Genomic DNA, 21,736 nt, shown 5'->3' with positions numbered 1-21,736 from the left:
CCATTGCTCAAATTCTAGGAAACAACAAAGGAGCTTGTGAATAGAGCAGACCCCGTAGAGCAAGAGGGGGAAGACAGTTTCCCAGTGAACCCTGGGCATTCCCACTCTCAGGCTCTCTGCTCATCCCTCACCTGGGGGATTTTCCCATGACTCTTCCACTGCACTTGACCCAGCCCCCATCTGCAGGGATCCCCCAGCCTTCGTCCAGCCTCCATCTCTCCTCTACCCCTCACCCACCCAGACAGCGAGCCTGCTGTAAGCTCCTCTCCTGGGTTGTTCTGGCTTTGCCCTCAGGTCTCATCTCCTATCTCTAGTGACTTAACAAGAGTTTGTTTTTCCCAAACAAAGACAATTTCCTCCCTCAAAAGGAATTCCGCCATTGATATAATTAATTATGTACACAGGCCTTCCTGGAAAAGTACTATCATCCATTCTGAAATGGTCGAAATAATAGTATACATTAAAGGTAGACCTTTAAAATCATGACTATAAGAAACTTCAGCAAAACAGTCATATCATGAAGAAAGACAGAAGAGTAGTATCCTGTCGTAAAATGACTCATTACGCATTACAAACATGAAAAGATACCTAACCCCAGACACAACAACTACGTATAATCAAAGTCTGCTATGACACGGAAAATAAGCTTAACCATTCTTCATCATTACTAAAAGGAGCCACCATAGGGCTGACGGTCTTCGCCAGTTATAAACTTCAATGGAAGAGGAGTCGTAACCTAGTTGGAGAGCAAGGACCTCATCTGACAGCTCTTAGCCCAGCTCCGCCTCTTTGCTCCAAGACTGTTGCTGTCTGTCTGTTGCCCTTACCGCTTTGCCTGGAACATCTCTTCTCCCTGCATGGCTAGCTGTTCGCCTCCTTAGGTTCACTTGGAACAGCTGTGCAGGTTCATTGTCACAATCCATCTTCAGCAGCATCTGTCCATCACACATGAGTGGCAGCGAACCCGTATCAATGCAGGTAGGCTGACCACATGCCAGGACCTCCCGGTCGCACGCTCGTCCTCAGACAAGACTTGGAGTGGCTGATGGAGGCCAATTTCAGGCTTTGCCCACACTGATTCCCCTGTGCTCTTCATGCATTCTGAGTAACCACATGCACTTTTTGCTGAGTCGGTTTTCATTTTAACTTGTTTAGGATTTTCAGCAGTGTTTGGCATGCTTGCCTTCCCAATGAGATGGTTAAACCTTTTTGAGAACAAAGACCCGTACCTTCAGTTTCTTTTATGTCCGCCACATTGCCTTGTAGAACACAGCACATGTAACATGCTTTTTTCTTTAACTTCTTATTTCATATTGGAGTCTAGTTGATTAACAATGCTGTGTGAGTTTCAGGTGTGTAGCAAAGTGATTCAGTTATACATATACATGTATCCTTTTTCAAATACTTTTCCCATTTAGGTTGTTACATAATATTGAGCAGAGTCACCTGTGCTATACAGTACGTTCATTTAACAAATGATGCCCGATGCCCAATGCCCCACCACCAAAGCCAGCCCGAGGGAAAACTGGGACGAAGGCAAAATTAGTCTTTAGCCCCTTCCTTCCTTCCTTCCTTCCTTCCTTCCACCTCCTCTCTCCTTCTCCCCTCCCATCCTCCACCAGAGCCAAGAGCTCCCAAGTAACCCATTACAGCACTTACTTAGGCCAGTGTGGGGTGGATCTCGATTTAGTGGGGTCTGAGGTTTACTCAAATGGGGGGTCCCACATTAAGAAAGAGAAAACAGAATTATAAACACAAAATTAGGCATTAAAGTGAATATTTACCTAGAAAGAAAAAATAAAATATAACAAATTACAAATTTTTTAAGGCTGGTAACACAAAAGCCAGGAAATAAATAACAGACTATTTGTACTAATTTCCTGGAAGACTTTTATGTCAAAATAGATATACATAGAGATAGACAGGGATATGGCTTTGGCCGAAAACTCTTTGATCTCCTCTTCTTACAACAACTTTGCAATGTCTCCTATAGAGTGAATACAAAGATAATTTAGCCCTTCCTCCAGCAGGGATGATTGAAATTTGTCTTTTATCATGGAGAGACGGGGTACTCAAAACATGCAAGTTCCCAGACGGAGGTACTGGCTATGTACAGTTTACAGGTTTGTACCCTACAAACACAGGAATTCTGATCAACTCTATTTTGCATAATTTCTATCCTAAAGGAAAAAAATGTATACTGTGTTTACAATTATATTATTACATTATCAAGAACAGTCATGACAGAAGAGAATTTGCATTTTTGAACAGACATGGATGAGCCCCCAATCCTCTGCTTTGGGCGCATTTGGTGATTAAGTGTTTTTCCTAGAGTAGCTTCTGGCTCATCCATTTCAAACCTGGTTTCTCCTCCATGGAGCCCATCCTTCCAAGCTGGGCACCACAGAACACCTTCACACTGAACATGACCCCAGCCCTGGACCTTTAGGTCATGAATCTGGCCAAGTGGACACAGCAGGAGGAATGCATGGCAGAGACATATAGCAAAATATATTTGTGCTAGCTCTTTGATATATCCCCCCAAACGTACAGGAAATGTTTTCTCAACTCAGCCTCCCCTTGCATCTTAAAAATGCCTGTTGCCATTCCAACTTCACCCAAGAACAGGGCAAGTTGAATGAAGGTGAAGTTAAAATGGAAGGGGACTTACTCAGTTCTTCACCAATGGCAGTTAAGATATCTTACTTCTGCAAATTGTACAAAAACGTACATCCATTGAACACATTCCTGGGTCCTCCCCGTGCAAGTGGGGGGCCTGAAACCTAACCTTCATTAGTTTCACTGTAAACCACTTCTAGACTATCCTCACTAAGCTGGGAAAATGAATAACATTTATTAAGTGCCTTCTCTCACACTGTATTTTACATTTACTAACTCATTTCATTCTAAACATTATCTTGTGAGGAAGGTAATATTTCCATTTTATAGATGAAAACATTGAGGTGCATAAAAGTTTCTCAGGGGACATCCAAAACAACTACTGCCATGACTGCTTCCGGTGAGGGAGCTAGTAGACAGGACTGGGATAAAGACATGCTTTAAATTGTTTATGTCATTTAAGGGTTTTTTTATTTTCCACGACTACTGACTACTTCTTAAATTTAAAACTATATATTTTAAGGAAAAAAATAAGAATTCATACTAAAAGGGAAATTACTAATAATAGATTGATGCATTTTATCACTGTTATGTGTTGAAGTGTGTCCCTCCCAAAAAAGGTATGTTGAAGTCCCCCAAGACCTCAGGATATGACCCTATTTGGATATAGGGTCCTTGCAAATTGTACCAAGTTAAGACCAGGTCATTGGGATGGGCCCTAGTCCAATAAAACTGGTGTCCTTATGAGAGGTGGGCATTCTTCCCATCGAGAGGTGGGGTCTCCGCCCTCAAAGTGAGGAGGGAGGAAGTTGTGACTGTTTGGACCACAGCAGAAGTAACTCCCGTGTTTAGGTCATCAAGGTGATGCCGCTTCTACCTTGGTCTCTGGAATTCTCCTCTTGTACGCTCGGCCACTATGAAAGCAGCCAGCTTCCCTGAGACCGCCTTGCTGTGAGGAAGCCGATGCAGAGAGACCGACCAGGCGGAGCTGGGTCTCAAACTAGCCGTGCCTGACCTAAGACACAGGAAGAGAGAGAGATGCCCGTCCAGTCCCTGCTACACCAGCGCCCCAAACGCCATAGGAGGGACCCTCAAGCCAGAGCCACCCAGCTGAGCCCAGTCCTGGCTTCCTGACCCACAGAAATTGGAAAAGATAATACGCTTGTTGCTATTTCAAGCCACGAAGTTTGGGGGTGACCTGATGTGCAGCATGATAACCAGGAGAACCTCCAACTTTCCAGAGCTTCCACTCTCATCTGAAAGGAAATGCTTCTCATATCGCTGCTCAGTGTCTATCTGAACATCATGTATTGTGAAGCAGGCATGTCAAATCCAAGTCAAGGTTCCTCCTGGCCCAGCCGGTCCTTATCTGAAAGGTAACAGCCACCTTTCTGCCAAGACGTCTCCTGAGTCCCCAACACAGCCCCTGACACTTGGTCGACCCTCTTCTGGGAAGGCTGCCAGCGTCGGGGATGACTGCTCCCTCTGGGCCAGGCCTTGCTTTACTTCTTTGTAATGAGCAATAACATGGACACCCCAGGACACCAATGCATCACAAACGCTTAGTCTTTACCCAAGTAAGCTAAACAATGTTCAGAAGTAGCCCACCCAGCGTTCAGCCCTCCAAGAGTAAGATTTTTTAATTTTTTCCAATGTCCAAGCAGTCCAAGGAAGTCTATGACCACTCCCTTGGGGACGGGTGCAGGAGGCTTCGCCCACATCCCACAGCCAAGCCCTGTTGGCCCAACCTGGAGGCTGCTTCGAGAAAGGAAGACATTCTGACTCTTCATATTATCCCCTGGGGCAGAAGTGTTGGCCCATGGGAACCCGATCATAATTCTACCACCCGACCTGGGGTAGGAGCAATGGCAGGCTTTCTCTAAATGGCCTTATTAAAATAGCATAACCTCTGGGCAGACATAAACTTCGTCAGGAATCTGACAAGCATCACATGTTCACCCTCCTTTCTCAATATGTATAATCCACCTCCTGCAAGACAGGCCCAAATCACTTACCCAAGTTACTCAAAACCAGGAGGCAGCAGTCACAATTTGTTCACCTCATCTGGTCCCCAAAGAAAAGGGGAGAATAATCATTAATTGTGTAGTGAGTGTTAGGGGAACTTCAAAATCATCAAGGGGAATTTGAGAAAAGGGTCCACAGGAAAGCATGCGATACATACTGTAGGAGGGGAAGTAGGGGAAGGGAGGGAGGGAGGAAGGAGGAGAGAAGCAAGAAGAGATGAAGGAACAAAGTGAGGGGCAGGGGAGGAAAAATGGAGACAGAAGAGAAAGTCAAATTCCCCAGAGCCCTTCCACAGTACTCCAAACACAGCAGGTACTTAAGGCAATGTGTTTTGAATTGAACCAAACCGCTCAAGTATCCTCTAATTCTATCTTTCCTACCCCAGCCTGACTCTCGAAGCATTTTCTCTAGAGGGGAGTTAATACGGAAAGAAAGCATTCATTCAGATTCTAACCAACAAACCACCCATGGGACCTGGTGATGGGGTGGGCCTGGCCCTGAGGGGAGGGGACACCTGGATCCAGGCATCATCTTGAATGCTGACGCCCCCTCCCTGGTGGGCAGTCTACTCTCGAGCTGAAGCTCTTGATTTTTATTCATAAACAAGGTAAGGAACCAGCAGTTGTTCCAGCCTTTTTGTGTCTGCTTGTTAAAAGTAAGGCTACAAAGAGTAAAGCCAAATGCAAACAGCAGAGAGGTATAAATAAACAGCCTTGGTGCTCAGTGCCAGGAAAGAGCTTAGCATGACTAAAAGAGAAAATGTAACAGGTAAACTTCCTCCTGACATTTCTCCTGCAGCGGGAACCAATTCCTCGAAATAGCCCTATTCATAGCAGCCTTTTCCTAATGCTATACTAGCCTCAGGCAAGGGAGATGAACAGCGGCTCCTCTGCCCTCCCCAGGGAATTGAAAGCTCCGCAACCGTCACATTTCCCAGCTGTAACAGTTTATATGTCTCAGTGTCCACTTGCTTTTATTTTTCCTAAATAATGTAACCACAGAAATCCATATTGAAACTGGGCAGGAACTTGTGGGGCCCTTCTGGGTACAAAAGACCCTCCGTGTCCCCCATTTCTTGTTTGTAGAAAAGGCTTTAGTCTCCTAGCCCTTCCCTGAGTTCCAAAGAGCAGACTTAAGCAGTTACTAATTAGGGAAGTGAGGGAATGCAGAAACAAAGGGAAAACAGTCAAGCAAGAAAAGTAATGACACCTAAAACAGAGTCCTGTCCCTCCTCAAGGGATATTCATAACCATCTGACACGTATCTTTGAATTGTTCTGCAGAAACTAAGGTGGAGGAGGATGGAGGATGGAGGATGGTGACTACAAGTGGAGGACGATGACTACATGCTGACCGCAAGCATGCAGATCCCAGACTGGTTGGAACCAGAAGGCTGATGATTAAGATTCCCTACACATCACCCTGTTACCTCACCGCCAACCAATCAGAAGAAAATCCATGAGCTGCATCCCTCACCCCAACTGTTGCCTTTAAAAACCCTCCCCCGAGGGGCTTCCCTAGTGGCGCAGTGGTTGAGAGTCCGCCTCCCGATGCAGGGGACGCGGGTTCGTGCCCCGGTCCGGGAAGATCCCACATGCCGCGGAACGGCTGGGCCCGTGAGCCATGGCCGCTGAGCCTGCGTGTCCGGAGCCTGTGCTCCGCAACGGGAGAGGCCACAACAGTGAGAGGCCCGTGTACCACCAAAAAAAAAAAACCCTCCCCTGAAAGCCATCAGGGAGTATATATATATATATATATATATATATATATATATTTAAAAATGTTTGCATTTTACTTAAGTATATAATTTAAATATATACCGATAATTTATATTTAAATATATATTCACAGATTTACCATATGTATATTCATTATGAAAAATTTTAAATAAAGGGAAAACAAGAAAACTAAAATCCTCTTTAATGCCACCAGCCAGAGATCAATATTTTGGTATATGTCCTTTTAGTCTGTTTTCTGTACATATTTACATACCTTTTTTATTTTTATAAAATTGGAATGATATTGTTTTAGTGGCCTACTTTTTTCAGCCTTAAAGTGAGCATAATTAATAAAACATAAGAATATGCTATAAGACTAATAGCCATATTTTTATATTCTTACAGGGTTAAACTTGATAAATTTATGTAAGATTATATAATATATGGATTTTAAATTAAGGAATACAAAAAAGACATTGGTTTATAGGTATTAGCAGTTGCAATGCCATCTGTCATTTCAGGGTCTGTTTTTCTGGACAGAAAATGGGTAAAAGTCACTAAAAAGATTAAAGTGAACTAACGAGTATTTGTCTTAATGAAACACAAAGTAGATATACTGTAGAGTCCAAGTATTTATTGTAAGGTCCGTTGGCCCCGTGTGAAAGGAGGCCCGGGGGGTAAGAGAAAACATCGACCAGTATGAGGTAGGAGAGGCATTGGGACATAACGACCTCACCTGTTCTGGGAATCAACAAGAGACTCTAACTTCCTGCCCAGAAAACAATGGGGCTGACGGGAAGGGAAAATGGGCTTACGCCCCACAACAGACCAACCAACACCTGGCCCTGCTGTATCCTCACCAAATAAGGAATTACCCTCCCCTTGCAAGCCGCCTTCTGCTTTTACCCCAGTAAAAATCCCCCTCATCCAGTACTGGACGCGACTTCTCTGGCCCCTTTCTCTCGGACCAGTGAACCTCGCCCGGGAGCGCTCCCTAATAAAGCTCACTTGAAGCTTTCCTCCGTTTCGCGGTGCCGTTTGTCAAGATCCGACCTTACATTTATGACATGTTATATGAAAATAAGATATTAATATGAGTCTACCATAGCAAGATGCTCACAAGAGTAAAACAGGTAATTTTCTGCAAGGTAAATATCTACAGAGGGGAGGAAAACGTTGAAGTATTATATATACAAACTATATACATTGCTCTTAATTAAGTCAGTAATACAATTTATGTTTATTAAATCATGACAGGATGCATATTTTATTGATTAGCATAATATATGCCTATAGTAATATAGTTATAGATAGTGTAAATGATAAAATGTATAATGTAACCACAGAAATCTATATGGAAACTGAGTAGGACCTTGCCGGGCCCTCCTGCGTACAAAAGCCCCTCCGTGTCCCTAGTTTCTTGTTTGTAGGAAAAGCTTTAGTCTCCTAGACGTTCCCTGAATTCCAAAGAGCAGGAATCACTTTTGGAGATAAATGCAAAAACAAGTACCTGGATTTTTTTTTCCACTCCACAATATTCATTTAAGAGAGCGAGCAAAGCCAAATGAAGCGAACGCTGATTTAAATGCAGAGTTTTTTTCCGGCCCTTTCTCACCTGCTGTGCACTCAGGCAAAAGTAAAAGACACCAGGAAACTGCCCAATGGGGCTTCCTCTGCACCTCACCCCTCTCCCTCTCTCCAAGGAAACTAAACACTGGCTTTTGTCCAAACCCAAGGGCTAATGAGAGCTAGTTACAGCCAACAACTTCCCACAAGGGCTGCCTCCGCCACACCTGGACCTATTTGATGCTCGCTATGGGTCAAGGGTTGCTTGGGTCCACGACGCAGCACACTAGTGGCCTTTCCGCAGCAACTTGAAGATAAAGGGGAGACGTGGTCCCTGAACCTAGGCTTTTGTATTTTATGAGTGCCCTGGCCTCCTGAGCAAAACACGCCAAACTCAAAACCCGACAACTCCAGCCCCTCAGGCTCACGAAGGCGCTTTCAGGACCCACGCCCTGAAGCTGAAGCCCGCAACCGAAGCCCGCGCTGCCCGTGCGCGGACCCCGTGGAGCCGCGAGCACCCGGCAGCTGGGAGGCCGCGCATGTGCCGTGGCGGGGCGGGCCAAGCGTGGGAGCCGCGCGGAGCGAGCACGCACAGTACCAGCTTGTCCATGGCGCTGCCTTCCGGCGCTCCGCGGGGACACGCCACGGGTGGGAGCCAGCCGGCCCGCGCTGCTCCCCGGCGTCCGCTCGGGCTGCTTCTCGCTCCGCTCACCGTGCTGTTTGCGGCTCAGGCGGTCGCCATGGCGACGAGCTTTGCTCCGCCTGGACCGGGTTCCCTCCTCCCTCTCTGGGTGCTCCAGCGCCTCCCCGGGCTCGGGGGTCCAGAGGCGCTTATGCCGCGGCGAGCTCGCCGCCGGCTCCCGGAGAGCGGAAATCCAGAGGTTTCGGCTGCCGAGCCCCAGATGCCATTTCTTGGCTGCTTTCCGTCCAGTTTCGGTTGGCTCTGAGCTGAATGTTCCTGCTAGCGTCAACCAAGTCCCCTTGTTTGGAGTGTCTCTTCTGAATGTTATGTTTCTAGCTTCAGGAGAAAATTTTTCAAAATGAGATTTAGAATGTTTCAACTTTAATTATTCGCACATCTTCCCACAGTGTTGACTCATACTTTGGTTCCTCTCGTTTTGTCCTTGTCAGGTATCTTCACAGATGATTCTTCAGCCTAAAACGCACTGGAAATGTTTAACCTTGAGTTTTAACCTGGAGGTGACAATTTCCTAAATGCTGTCTATCTGTCAGAACAGTAGCTTCATTGGCATGTGTGAAGATTCCAGGAACTTTGCCCTTAAGGACTTTACAAAGGAGAATATAAATATTTTATCTCTGCAAATTGTTCTTTGTCAGTGGGACTAGGTCTGACCGTTAGAAATATGTTTGCCTCATGTGTCCGTTTATAGCTCTAGGAGCCACATTTTTAACAAGTAAAAAGAAACAGGTGAAATTATTTTAGCAATGTTTCATTTAACCCTATATATCCAAAATATTATTTCAACATGTTAGCAATATAACAATTATTCGTGAGATACTTTAGATTCTTCTTATCAGCTGTAACCGAGCCGGACCCTATGGGGCCTTCCTGGGACAGGCCTTCCCCCATATCCTCTGCTTTAGCTCCTCTCTGAAGTACCTACGCAGCCGTATCTGGTGCACGTTTCCTGAGTTGTTTTGCAGATGTGAACCACGAACTTGCGTTAACTATACTACATCCTCAAATTTTTATGTGTATTTTACACGAACAGTAGGTTTCAGATCAGACCGGTCTCATTTCAAATGCTCAATAGTTAATATGACTGCTGGCTACTGTATTAAACAGTTCAAATCTACTAGACTATAAATTCTAGGGAGACCAGCTCCAAGTCTCCATGGGAAGGAGAAGATTGCATCTGTTCATAAGGGCTACTAAATACCGATTAACTCTTGAACAATTGTTCAAATTCTTACTAGGAAAAAAACCATGAAGCAGTACAAACTCTAAACACTCTTCAGAAACTAAGAAAATATTAAATGACTTTTTTTGGTTCTAGGGAGTGTCATCATCCTGTTTCTCTCAGTAGCATATTGTCAGAGTTCGTTGTGCACCCAATAATCACCTTGGAAGATTTAAAACCAGGCCCTCAAGAAAAGAGTTATTCTTTTAACAGAAATGAAAACTCAGCTTGGCCAGGAAAGACAGCTCAGGAAAAGAGGGTGTCTGTAGTGGGTAAGTGTGAGAATGGGAAATGAGAGGTAACACTCTTCTAGGTCATGATTGTGAGTTAAATCATACCTTAAGACACACTCTAAACTTGGCCATTATCACTATTATCACTATATTACAGAGGAGACAGAGTTCCCCAGGACCATAACCAGAAAGAGGTTGTGAGCCCTGAAACTTGACTCCATCTGGTGTTTAAGCTCTGGACTATACAGGCATCTCAGATACGTTGCAGGTTCAATTCCAGGCCACTGCAATAAAGCAACTACTGCAATAAAGTGAGTCACATGAATTTTTTGGTTTCTCAGTGCATAGAAAATTTATGTCTATGCCATACTGTGGTCTATTAAATGTGCGATAGTATTATGTCCAAACAGTGTACATACCTTAGTTTAAAAATACTTCATTGCTAAAATATGCTAACCGTCATCTGAGCCTTCAGCCAGTTGTAATCTTTTTGCAGTAGTAACACCAAAGGTCACTGGTCACAGATCACCCTAACAAATATAATAGTGATGAAGAAGTCTGAAATATTTTGAGAATTACCAAAACGTGACACAGGGACACCAAGTGAGTAAAAGCTGTTGGAAAAATTGTGCTGTTAGATTTGCTCCACACAACGTTGCCATAAACCCTCACTTTGTAAAAAAAAAAAAAAAAAAAAAAAACGCACTATCTGTGAAGCCCGATAAAGCAAATAGCAATAAAACAAGGTATGCCTGTGTTGAGGTGACAGAAGGTGAAGGTGAGGGGCTAGCAGGAGAGAGGGGCACCTCCAGAAATGATGACACACCAACACAAGTCTGGCTGATTTCAGAAAGAAAGCCAGAGCTAACACTTTCAAAACAGTCCTGTAGTTCCCTGGTCTGTACCATCTTAGGCAAAACTGTGAACTAGATATTTTTGTCTTTGGTCTTCTCTTCCTGCTAAAATTTCTTCTTTGCTTTCAGAGGGGTATACATTGTTCAGGATCCCCAAGCTAGAGCAGACCTCCTTGGGTCTGGCCTGAGTCCCAGACCTTCCCTAGCTATAGGGGTCCATAACTTCCTGCCTGGGGCATCACCCTCAGAGGACGCCCTTCTGGCTTCCTAATAGTCTAGATTAATCCCAGCAGTTAGTTGTTGCTGGGCAGATAGCTGTCTCAGCCCGTTCTCGCGCCCCTCCTGCACCTGTTCTCTTAGACTTGACCTTCTGGAGATGGAGTCAGCCCAGTGATAGGAACCTTGAGTGAGATGACAGGGTGGCAGGGAAGATGCTTGAGCCAGAGGACCCTGCAGGTTCCTTAGGTCCTGCCCTCTCTGACCATGGCTGGAAATAACCCCACCATTGAAGGAATTGGGCAAATCTGCTTTAAGGAAAATAATTCAATTCTTTTCCCTAAAAAATTTTAAAGTAAACCTCAAACTAAAATCCCCGCTTAAATTGGTCTTTTAACAAGAGATTTATCCTTGGTGCTTCTGTTGCCCAACACACAGTAGGTGTTCAAAAAATAGCTCTTGAATTTAAGAAAACCAAATGAATGAACATGTAGCAATTTATTTATTGTCCACCCACACAGAATCAAAGACACCAAGACTAGTTACATAGAATCATGAAATTTCAGATCTGACAATAACTAATGTAGATCACAATTTTATTGTATAGAAAAGATTATCACTGTATGGAAAAGAAAACAAAGACCAACCTGTCAGAGGCCACAAAGCTGTGTAATAACTGAGACAGGACTAGAAACCAAGTCTCCTTTTTTGTACTGAGTTTTATAATCTATTTCAAGACTTAAAAATTATACAGTTTTTTCCTCCACGTGTGATTTTCAAAATCACAATGCTTTACAATGCTTTGTCAGCAATGTAGCATTCCACGAAATTGATTGTCACTAAAATGATATAATGGTAACTTCTAATTTAAAAAAAAAAATGATTACTGGAGAGAATTTTGTTAACCATTTTACTTCCATAATTTAGAGGGGAAACTCTTGTTGCTGGTCACAAATTGTGGGCTAGCAAGCATCAATAGACAGTGAAGGAATTATTCACAAATCAATATTAAGTTGAATTATAGACTTGGCAGTGGAAGAAGTCACTGTTGGTTGGCTAACCCACACATTTTTCAGTCTCATTAAGAAGAATAAGATTGGCAAAGAAACATCTACCTCTCCTATATATGCAGGAAATGGCAAATATTTCCCAGGGTCCCTTGTAGTTATAGGTAGCTATGTGGCATGATTCTGGCTGGTGAACCATAAAAGTCAGTGTACTAGGGCCCCTGGGAATGCCTTTGCTTTCCTCAGGAAAGAGACAGATTCAGCTGTCCCCTTCACACCTTCTTGCAGTTGGAATGCAACCGTGATTCCTGGAGCTGTTGCCATCAGCTACATTATGACTGTCTTAGTCAGTTGGAGCTACTATAAAGAAGTATCATAGACTGGATAACTTATAAAGAACATAAACATTTCTCATAGTTCTAGGGGTTGGAAGTCCGAAATTAAGGTGCCAGCCTGGTCTGGTTCTGATGAGAGCTCTCTTCCAGGTTACCAATGCTGACATCTCATTGTATCTTCACATGACAGAAATAGAGCTAGCTAACTCACTGGCCTCTTCTTATAAGGGCACTAACCCCATTTATGAGGGCTCCACCCTCATGACCTAATGAAGTACCAAAGGCCCCACATTTTAATAACATCATATTAGGATTAGGGTTTCAACATATGAAATTTAGGGGGGACACAAACATTCAGTCCATTGTAATGACCATCAGGGAACAGCCCTTTGAATTACAAAAATGATAGCTTTAATGTCTTTGAGTCTGAACCAACAATAGCAACTGCCAATTCCAGACCACTTGTTAGATGGGAAATTAAAGCTTTGTACATGGTGTTTTCTGTTCCCTGCAACTGAAAGCATTCCTAAGTGATATGGCAACTGCCAACCGTTAGATTTTTTTGTGGGTCAATTTTATTTTACAAACATGAATTATACATTGGACAGTCTCAGACTAGAGGTAACTTTCACCACTGTCCCAACCTGAGGCAAGGAGGAGTGGCAGAAGTGAAACAATCCGTGAATAAAACCTCTAGCTGGTTTTATTCAGATCCTCCCAAATACAGCTGCTGGGCAGGTGGCATCTCTTTTACTCCACGACCACCACCGTCTCCCTTGGTGTCCAGAATCCCAACTCTGTTTTGCAGGCAGGGGTTAAAAGGGCTTACAAATACCCTTGGATACTGAAGCAGGGATAGCCTCCCTTTTGCTAAGATGAGCCAAGCAAAGCCTCCAGGCACAAGTGGACATCAGTCCTGCTAGAAGTTGAGCAGGTGCCTGGAGGTGAGCCATCCTTTGGATGATGGTAATGAGAAGGGCTGCAGGCATGACTCCTCTCCACAGGCATCATTCAGAGATGTTCCTATAAGGATCTGTGGGTGTTGGCCAAGCCACTCTCTGCAGATGCCTTTTTCCCCTCTGGTCCTCCATGGTCCATGAGGCCCAAGGGCACCATCCTCGGGTGCCCTCCAGCCATTTGGCTGCCCCACATGCTTCTTCCTGTCTCATCCAGCTCTGCTTCCGTGCTGGTAACAGCCAGGTGCTCCAGCACGACTGCTGCATGGAGTCTAGGCTGCTACATCCCTGCTAGCTTCCACAGAGGGGTGGTGCCCGAAGGCACTGTAGTGGGCATTTTTCCTCTTTGACCCCCATCCAATTCCCCTCCCTGTATTTGGAGAATTTCCCACCAAGCAGAGCTCTCTTTCCCATATAGAAGCCAAAAGTACCAAATATTCTCCCGACCTCCTCACCACTAGGGCACCAGCAGGTGACCCAGGCATGTGACCCAATCAATTGCATCAACCTTGGACTTCAACCAGGAGCTGATGACCCAAAGACGTGGGGCGGTAGAGAATGCATTCTGGTGGACAGTGTCAGCAACAACCCTGAGTAAATTTCCTAGCCAGCCGTGGCAGCCGTGGCCCCCTAAGCAGTGCATCCAGCAGTAGGTCAGGGCGGTAGCAGTATCATGAACAGGCTGGTTGTGTGGCAGGTGTCTGACCAGCTCCTGGCTGCGGCTGACAGATCCTCCGGGCCATTTTCCAAGCATCACTGTCCAACTTTCTCAGCTATTCTGAGCTGCCCAGTTGTCCTTTTAATCCAGTCCTTTTTTCTTTTTCTTTTTCTTTTTCTTTTTTTTTTTTGCTTCAGTCCAGCAAACAAAAAATTTGCAACAGTAAATTTCTGTTGACTGCGATTGAGAGCCATGATTTTGACAGCTGCACATTTAACACTGCCCCATCCTCTAAGTCCTCTGAACAACATTAACTTGAGGCTGGTGTGTGCGTAATGACCTTTATTCAAGCTGGGAAATACTAATGAATAGAAGAATTACAGAAGGAAGGAAGGAAGGAGAGATTTAAAGTAACAGAAAATATAAACTTCTCAGACTTGGGGGGCCATTTTTTAAAAATCTTTATTGGAGTATAGTTGCTTTACAATGTTGTGTTACTTTGTGCTGTACAGCAAAGTGAATCAGCTATACGTATACATATATCCTCTCTTTTTTGGATTTCCTTCCCATTTAGGTCATCACAGAGCATTGAGTAGAGTTCCCTGTGCTATACAATAGGTTCTCATTAGTTACCTATTTTATACATAGTAGTGTATATATGTCAATCCCAATCTCCCAATTCATCCCACCCCTCCTTCCCCCTGGGGGGCCAATTTTAAAGAGTTAAGCTCTTCAAAGGGAGTTTCTTCCTAGGGAAAGAGGGAGCAGTTTGCAAGTTCCTAGCTTTCTTTACCAATTTCAAAGGTGTAACAGTCAGAGTTCTACCAGCGAAACTGAACCAGGAGAATAACACGTATTTAAACACATGCGCACACATATGCACACACACACCACACAAGTGAACTATATACATTTACATATAAAGAGATCTATTTCAAGGAATTGGCTTCCACAGTTGTGAGGGCTGGCAGGCCTAAAATCCTTAGGGCAGGCTGGCAAGATCAGGCTGGAAACTCCTGGGCTGGAGTGGAAGCCAAAGCCCACAGGCGACTCCTTCTTCCTCAGGGAAACCTCAGCTTTGCTCTAACAACCTTTCAAAGATTATCAGTTGCTCAACATCAATCTGATACAAAACAAACATAAGACAGATGTCTTTTGCAGTGCATTCTTTGCAAAATTTTAGGGATACAAATACTTTTATAATTAAAACTTAGACTTTGCACTAAAAATAAAATCTTATAATATGGTAAGCAACACACACAGGATGAATGCTTTTTCTTATCTGAGAAAACATAAAATTACCACAGGATTAAACTGAAAAGGTACGCACTGAAAAAGAAACAGAAAAGAATTTTCCATTGTATCGTATATTTATAGAATCATGGTTTACCAAAATATTTCTATCTAAAGATGGAGAAAATATTACCTATAAAACCAATAGACAGACCTCAATATCTAACAGTGAAATGTAACAAGTAGGGTGTGCAATTACAATGTGTTAAATGCTAGCATCGAATGTATGTAATAAAACTACATCTATTTTTTGCCAAAGTGCAATGTTCTAATAAGATAATGACACTTTATAAAAAGAATTTACATTTTAATCAAAACAATATTTTCCACCTATAGCTGAATATAGCCAATTAATTGCTTAAATGTTTGGAAAAAATTAACGATGAAAATCAAAAATGGTATAAATGCATGAAGAGTTCCTTGTTATTTAAATTGCCTTTACACTGTGTGTTTTAGTTTGGGCCTTTGGGTATGGCCTTAGATTTTCAAAAACAAATGAGATAGTCTATCAAAGAAACAGCTACTTTCTGGTATTTGAATGACCTCACTAATAATTTTTAATATTGAAGTGTTAAAGCAATTTCATAGTCAAATTGAAAAGAGCATGTGTCAAAGTTTTATTTAAAATTTTCCACAAGAGAAGAGCCAGCCAATTTAAAGATATCCCTTCTGTTAGAGATATTTATAGAAAAAAAAAAAGTTGGCTGTTAAGAAAAATTTTCCAAAACTTGGAAATAAGAAAGAAAGAAACTTGTGTGACTTTTCAGTCTTAGAGTAGAAAATCGTTTAATAACTGGTCCACCCAAGGATTATTTAATTCTTCAGAAGAATGCATCTGTGTGTGAATTATTACCATTAATTAGAGAGCAGACTGTGAAGTTACAGGTTAACTAGTAGGTTTCTGTCCTGTACAAATGAAATGATTTCTGTCTGGGAGAAAATATAATCACAAAAGTTACCGTTTTATTGTCATGTAGGACATTAACCAGTTTTGCATTCTTCCATTGATGATATTCAATATTTCGCATAATTTTTAAACTAGCTGGATCTCTCATTAATGTGTAAAATAAATCTGTGACACATGCTGTTTTATATTTATGTAAGAATTAAGAATCATGCTTTTAGAAGTTTTGAGTTATACTTCGATATGATACAATATAAAATATGCATGGTGACCTCAGACTCCAAAAAAGGCAGATGGTCAGTTGGGTGGGTAGATAGGCACATAACTTTCCAAAAGGATATCTTAACCTCCTTAAAGTCTATCAGAAAATTGCTCTGGAATGCTAATTTTTTCCCAGGAGTTATAAATTATGTCTGCAAAAAAAATGTAGGTACCAGATCTTGTTTGAGACAGTTTGCTTTCTGAGTTGCCTTTTTAAATTTGGAAAACACTATGTATATCGTCTACCATCAATAGACAGAAATAACCATAGAATTACACTCTTTCACAGGATTATACTGGGGGAGGAATATCAGGAAGAAAAATGCCGGATAATTCTTAGAATTGGGCACTTAAAAAATTTCTCTTGCCTATAAAGAGGAGACTTTATCGTATGCCTCTGACATACTTCATAGTCTGTATTCTCCTTCATGAAAACTCAAGCCAGAAACGGAAAGTGAATTTCAAAATGTCTCATCTTTGTCAAGTTGTTTTGATGAAATGAACAGAAACCCACTCGAATGGGTTTAAGCAAAGAGGAGGATGAACAAGGAGGATACAGGGGTATCTCAGTATCCCGGGGCAGAATGGAAGCAGCCAGCAGGCAACTCTGTCCCCTCAGTGGGACCCGATCCCTAGCTCCTGCCTCTCTCTATAGCTCTCCCTAAAGAGCTTTGCCTCTCTGTGCACTCGGCAGGAGGTTGCTGCCCCAGGACTCCCCAGTTTACAAGTCCTTAATTCAAGCGCCCAGCAGAGACAGACAGACAAGGATGCCTTAACTCCAGTTCCTGGAGAGAGAGTTTTGGATCTCATCCCCACCCTGATCCAATCAGCTCTGGTCAGAGGGGTCCACAAGACCTAAAGACTGAAGGAAGGAAGGGCCTGGAATAGACAGACACCCAGGAGGGGTCACTACAATCCAAGAGCATCCTCTCCAAGGATGTGAAAACTTTCTTCTCACTTTTCCAACCTCCATCTCACACCATAACATAACATTCCATGTATTTCTTCATTCATTCATCAATCAAACATGTTGTGAATACTGGCCATGTGCCAGGAGCAGTACTAGGGACAAAGAAAGAATAAGACACAATCCCTGCCCTTTTTTTTCCACTGTCAAATAAAAGTCCATTAAATTTCTTGAACAAATGAAAACATTTCAGTTCAAGAAATATGTCTGTTCTTAACGACCAAACATACTAAAACTTCTGATTTCTCTCAAACCAGTTCCTCATTTGATCCGTGGACCCTGGATGTGGTCACTGCAGACTGGCCCACAGTCAGGCTGACATCATCTTCTTTATCCCAGGACTCTTATTAAGAAAATCAAGGTCAGTCTGGATAGAAAAACTTTTCTTACAGTAATTTAATTTCAAAATTGGACCTTAAGAGAAAGATTTAAGTGTAAATCAACAATACTTCAATTTTTTTAAAAATAAAATTTAAGGGGACTTCTCCAGTGCACAGTGGTTAGGAATCCGCCTGCCAATGCAGGGGACACGGGTTCAAGCCCTGGTCCAGGAAGATCCCGCATGCCGCAGAGCAGCTAAGCCCATGCACCACAACTACTGAGCCTGCGCTCTAGAACCCGCGAGCCACAACTACTGAGCCCACGAGCCACAACTACTGAAGCCTGAGTGCCTAGAGCCCGTGCTCCACAAGAAGAGAAGCCGTCGCAATGAGAAGCCCGTGCACCGCAGCGAAGAGTAGCCCCCACTCGCCGCAACTAGAGAAAGCCCGCACGCAGCAACGAAGACCCAACGCAGCTAAAAATTAATTAATTAAATAAAATTTAAAAAAGAAAAGACTTAAGTAGTAGATAAAGACTTAAATAAAATTAATATTTTACCTTAATGTAATTTTTAAAACTTAAATGGCTCACTTTATGCCACTTGTCATTACTACTATTGAGACAACTGCTGTTCATTCTTTTGAGTTTTATTCACCAGGGCAAGAATGGTGTGATAAGATCTTGAGGAATCCTTGTTCCTTCTAAGGTGACAAATCCAATGTGTTTAGGTAAACCTGGGGATAGGCCACCTCAAGACTTTAAACGTACGAAGTCTCATAATTCAGACTCCACAAAACTGGACATTTGTGATAATACAAACAAAGGCTGGGCTCCTGTGTCTTTTCATTATTTGTAAAGAAATGATTTGCTGAGTAAATGAATGGTGTGTACAAAATTTATTTGAGGGGGAAAAATAGTCTCTTGAATCCTTCTGTAAGTAATTACAGTTTTCAAATATTTGTAAGCGTTCCAGGGAACTGCATATTTAGAAACCATTGATACATTAATTGGAAAGCATTCTTATATATTCATCAAATCTGATTCCCTCAGGACTCCTGCTAGGCAGTGCTTTGCTATCCTGACCCTAATTGCTGTGTATAGTTAAAAATAATAAACATTGTACTGTTGGGCTCAAGTCAGTCTGCCCCAAAATATGCCAAAGTGGCATATGGATTATTTTGAATTAAAGTTACTTGAGAAAGAGCTGGTGCAAGGACACTTGGACCCTCCTCTCTGTCCTCATGAAAGCAGTAAGTAAATCTCCCATATGACAGGTACACTCCCAGCACCAGAAGATGGGGAGACAGCCTTATCACCCACCAGAGGTATTCTGCTTAAGTTCTTCACTAATTAGTACCCAGGCATGAGTTTCTTTGTCTTGTTAGCTTTGCACAATTTATTGTTTCTTTGTTTAAAAAGTATGAAAGCTGTCTGCTTTGGTCTTTTTTTTTTTTTTTCTGATTCTGAGTTATGAGAATCCATACTTCTGTACAAAAGTAATTAAATTTGTTTTTTCTCCTGTTAATCTATCTTATGTCAATTTAATTATTAGGCCAGCCAAAAGCACCAAAAGAGGTAGGGGAAAAGTTTTTACAAGATATCTTAAAAGCAATTTAAATGAATGAATGTTTCAATAGAAATTCTCTACGTGACAGAACCACCAAAAAAATACAATAAAATACTTCCCTCTTGTTAACTCCTACCTTACATTTAGGTTTTCAGAAAGTTAAATTTGAGCAACCAAGACCTTGGTCATGCTTCTAGGAGGCTTAATATGAGGCAGGTGACATTCTCAGTTTAAGGAGCTGAAAGGAGAAATAGGTGAAGCAAACACTAAGCAATACATTCAACTCCACTCCATTTCCACCAGATCTTTCCTTGGTAGTGTTTGAAGAAGGTGGCTAAAACTTTTTTTTCTTTTTCAATTTATCCTTATTTATTTTATTTTTATCCTTTGGTGTCTTAAGTACATTCCCCCTTTTAAATTTTTCATATTAACCGTTTATTGAATGAAGCCAATATTTGGGAAAAATTCATTGCCAGAGAGTAAACATACAATACTCTTTTCTGTCTTCATTTTTCCAAAACATTCATTTATTTTCCTCTAATCATTACAGAAGTGGTTGTGTATATTTTATTTATTTATTTATTAGAAATTGTCATTTTTTAAATTTATTTTTTATTTTTTTTTAATTTTTAAAAAATTTTTTGGCCATGCCACATGGCATGTGGGATCCTAATTTCCCAACCAGGGATTGAACCTGCGCCCCCTGCATTTGGAGCATGGAGTCTTAGCCACGGAACCCTCAGGGAAGTCCTGGTTGTCTGTATTTCACAAGATGAATCATAAACAGTGAGAGTTAAAATCCTGGGAAAGGTGTAGACCTACGTCAAGTTAAATAAAGGATCTGCCATCCTTAGGTTCACTATAGAAATGCAGTGGTTGTATTACTCTTTTCAAAACTAGCTTTCATTAAATGGATTTTTGAAGAGCTTTTAGTTCTAAGAAATGCGTATCTATGTCCACCAATAACAATGTTATTAATACCACGTGGCATATGTCCCTTAAACTATGGCAAGACCTGTTTCTGACTTACACAGGGAAAGAGGTACTAGAATGTGTATACTGGGTTCTCAATTTACTACAGCATGGTTTAGTTTGCTTAAAAGGCTGTGGCACGATATGGAATGTAACAACGAGGGTTAACATTCAAGCGTTAACATTCAAGCTACTTTGAGTGTGCTTTTTTTTTTTTTTTTTTTGCTCACTCACTGCTGTGGTGTCTCCCGTTGCAGGGCACAGGCTCCGGACGCGCAGGCTCAGCGGCCATGGCTCACGGGCCCAGCCGCTCCGCGGCATGTGGGATCTTCCCGGACCGGGGCACGAACCCGCGTCTCCTGCATTGGCAGGCGGACTCTCAACCACTGTGCCACCAGGGAAGCCCTGAGTGTGCATATTTTAACAAGATGTGATTTAAAATTCTGAGAAGCACAGATGGTTGATCGAGTGCAGAGCTGTGATGGATGGAAGATCACATATGAGTGCTGAGCCCAATTACAAACATCAAATACCTCTTGGATTAGCACTCATTATCATGTTGTTTTGGCTGTCGTGCAACAAGAACTTAATGGCTGATGACATTACAGTTCAACAATACATTACCCTATTTTGTGAAAGATTCATCCTCTCCACGTTCTTTCCTTCTTTTGGCAGAGTTTAACAGTAAAAGGTGTGAGAAGTTGAGTAGCATCTCCCCAATCCTAGAGGATCTTTCCAAGACCCTTCATCATACTGTGATTTATAATAAAAAATATATAGTAGTTCTTCATTCCTAAAACTCTTGGTATTTTCTGTGATGAGAGAGATAAAGGTGTCTTTTTTTATGTTAACAAGATGATTTTTGGAAAACTCCTAAGGGTTATGGTTGGTTGCCAGGAGAACTAACCAAGTGATTAGAGGGTTGAAACTTCTAGTCCCACCCCCTGACCTCCCGGGAGGGGAGAGAGCTGAAGGTTGAGTTCAATAGCCAATGGCCAATATTTTAACCAATCATGCCCATGTACTGAAGCCTCCCAAAAACCCAGAATGACAGGGTTCAGAGAGCTTCTGGTTGGTGAAGACATGGAGATGTGGGAGAGTGGTGTGCCCCCCAAGAGAGTATGGAAACTCCTCACCCTTTCCCCATACCCTGCCCTGTGCATCTCTTCCATCTGGCTGTTCCTGAGTTATTGCCTTTTATAATAAACTGGTAATCTAGTAAGTAAAATATTTTTCTGAGTTCTGTGAGCTGCTCTAGCAAATTAATCAAACCCAAGGAGGGGGTCAATGGAACCTCCAATCTATAGCCGGCCAGTCAATAGTAAAGGTGAAAATCTTGACTT

The 21,736-nt window shown here is 42.4% G+C and overlaps 1 protein-coding gene across 1 annotated transcript in view; it reads right to left on the bottom strand.

The window, feature by feature from the left end:
* Positions 1–21,736, bottom strand: part of DNAH5 (dynein axonemal heavy chain 5) — a 376,240-nt gene that overhangs the window by 246,994 nt on the left and 107,510 nt on the right. Inside the window, exon 3 of the mRNA XM_033436578.2 lies at positions 8,356–8,945. Coding sequence (XP_033292469.2) covers positions 8,356–8,945 — 590 coding nt within the window. The remainder of the gene's footprint in view (positions 1–8,355; positions 8,946–21,736) is intronic.

This window comes from Orcinus orca, chromosome 3, assembly GCF_937001465.1.
Source record: "Orcinus orca chromosome 3, mOrcOrc1.1, whole genome shotgun sequence".
Classification (NCBI taxonomy): domain Eukaryota; kingdom Metazoa; phylum Chordata; class Mammalia; order Artiodactyla; family Delphinidae; genus Orcinus; species Orcinus orca.
Note: the sequence above shows the minus strand (reverse complement) of the source record. Positions and strands in the feature narration are given on the sequence as shown.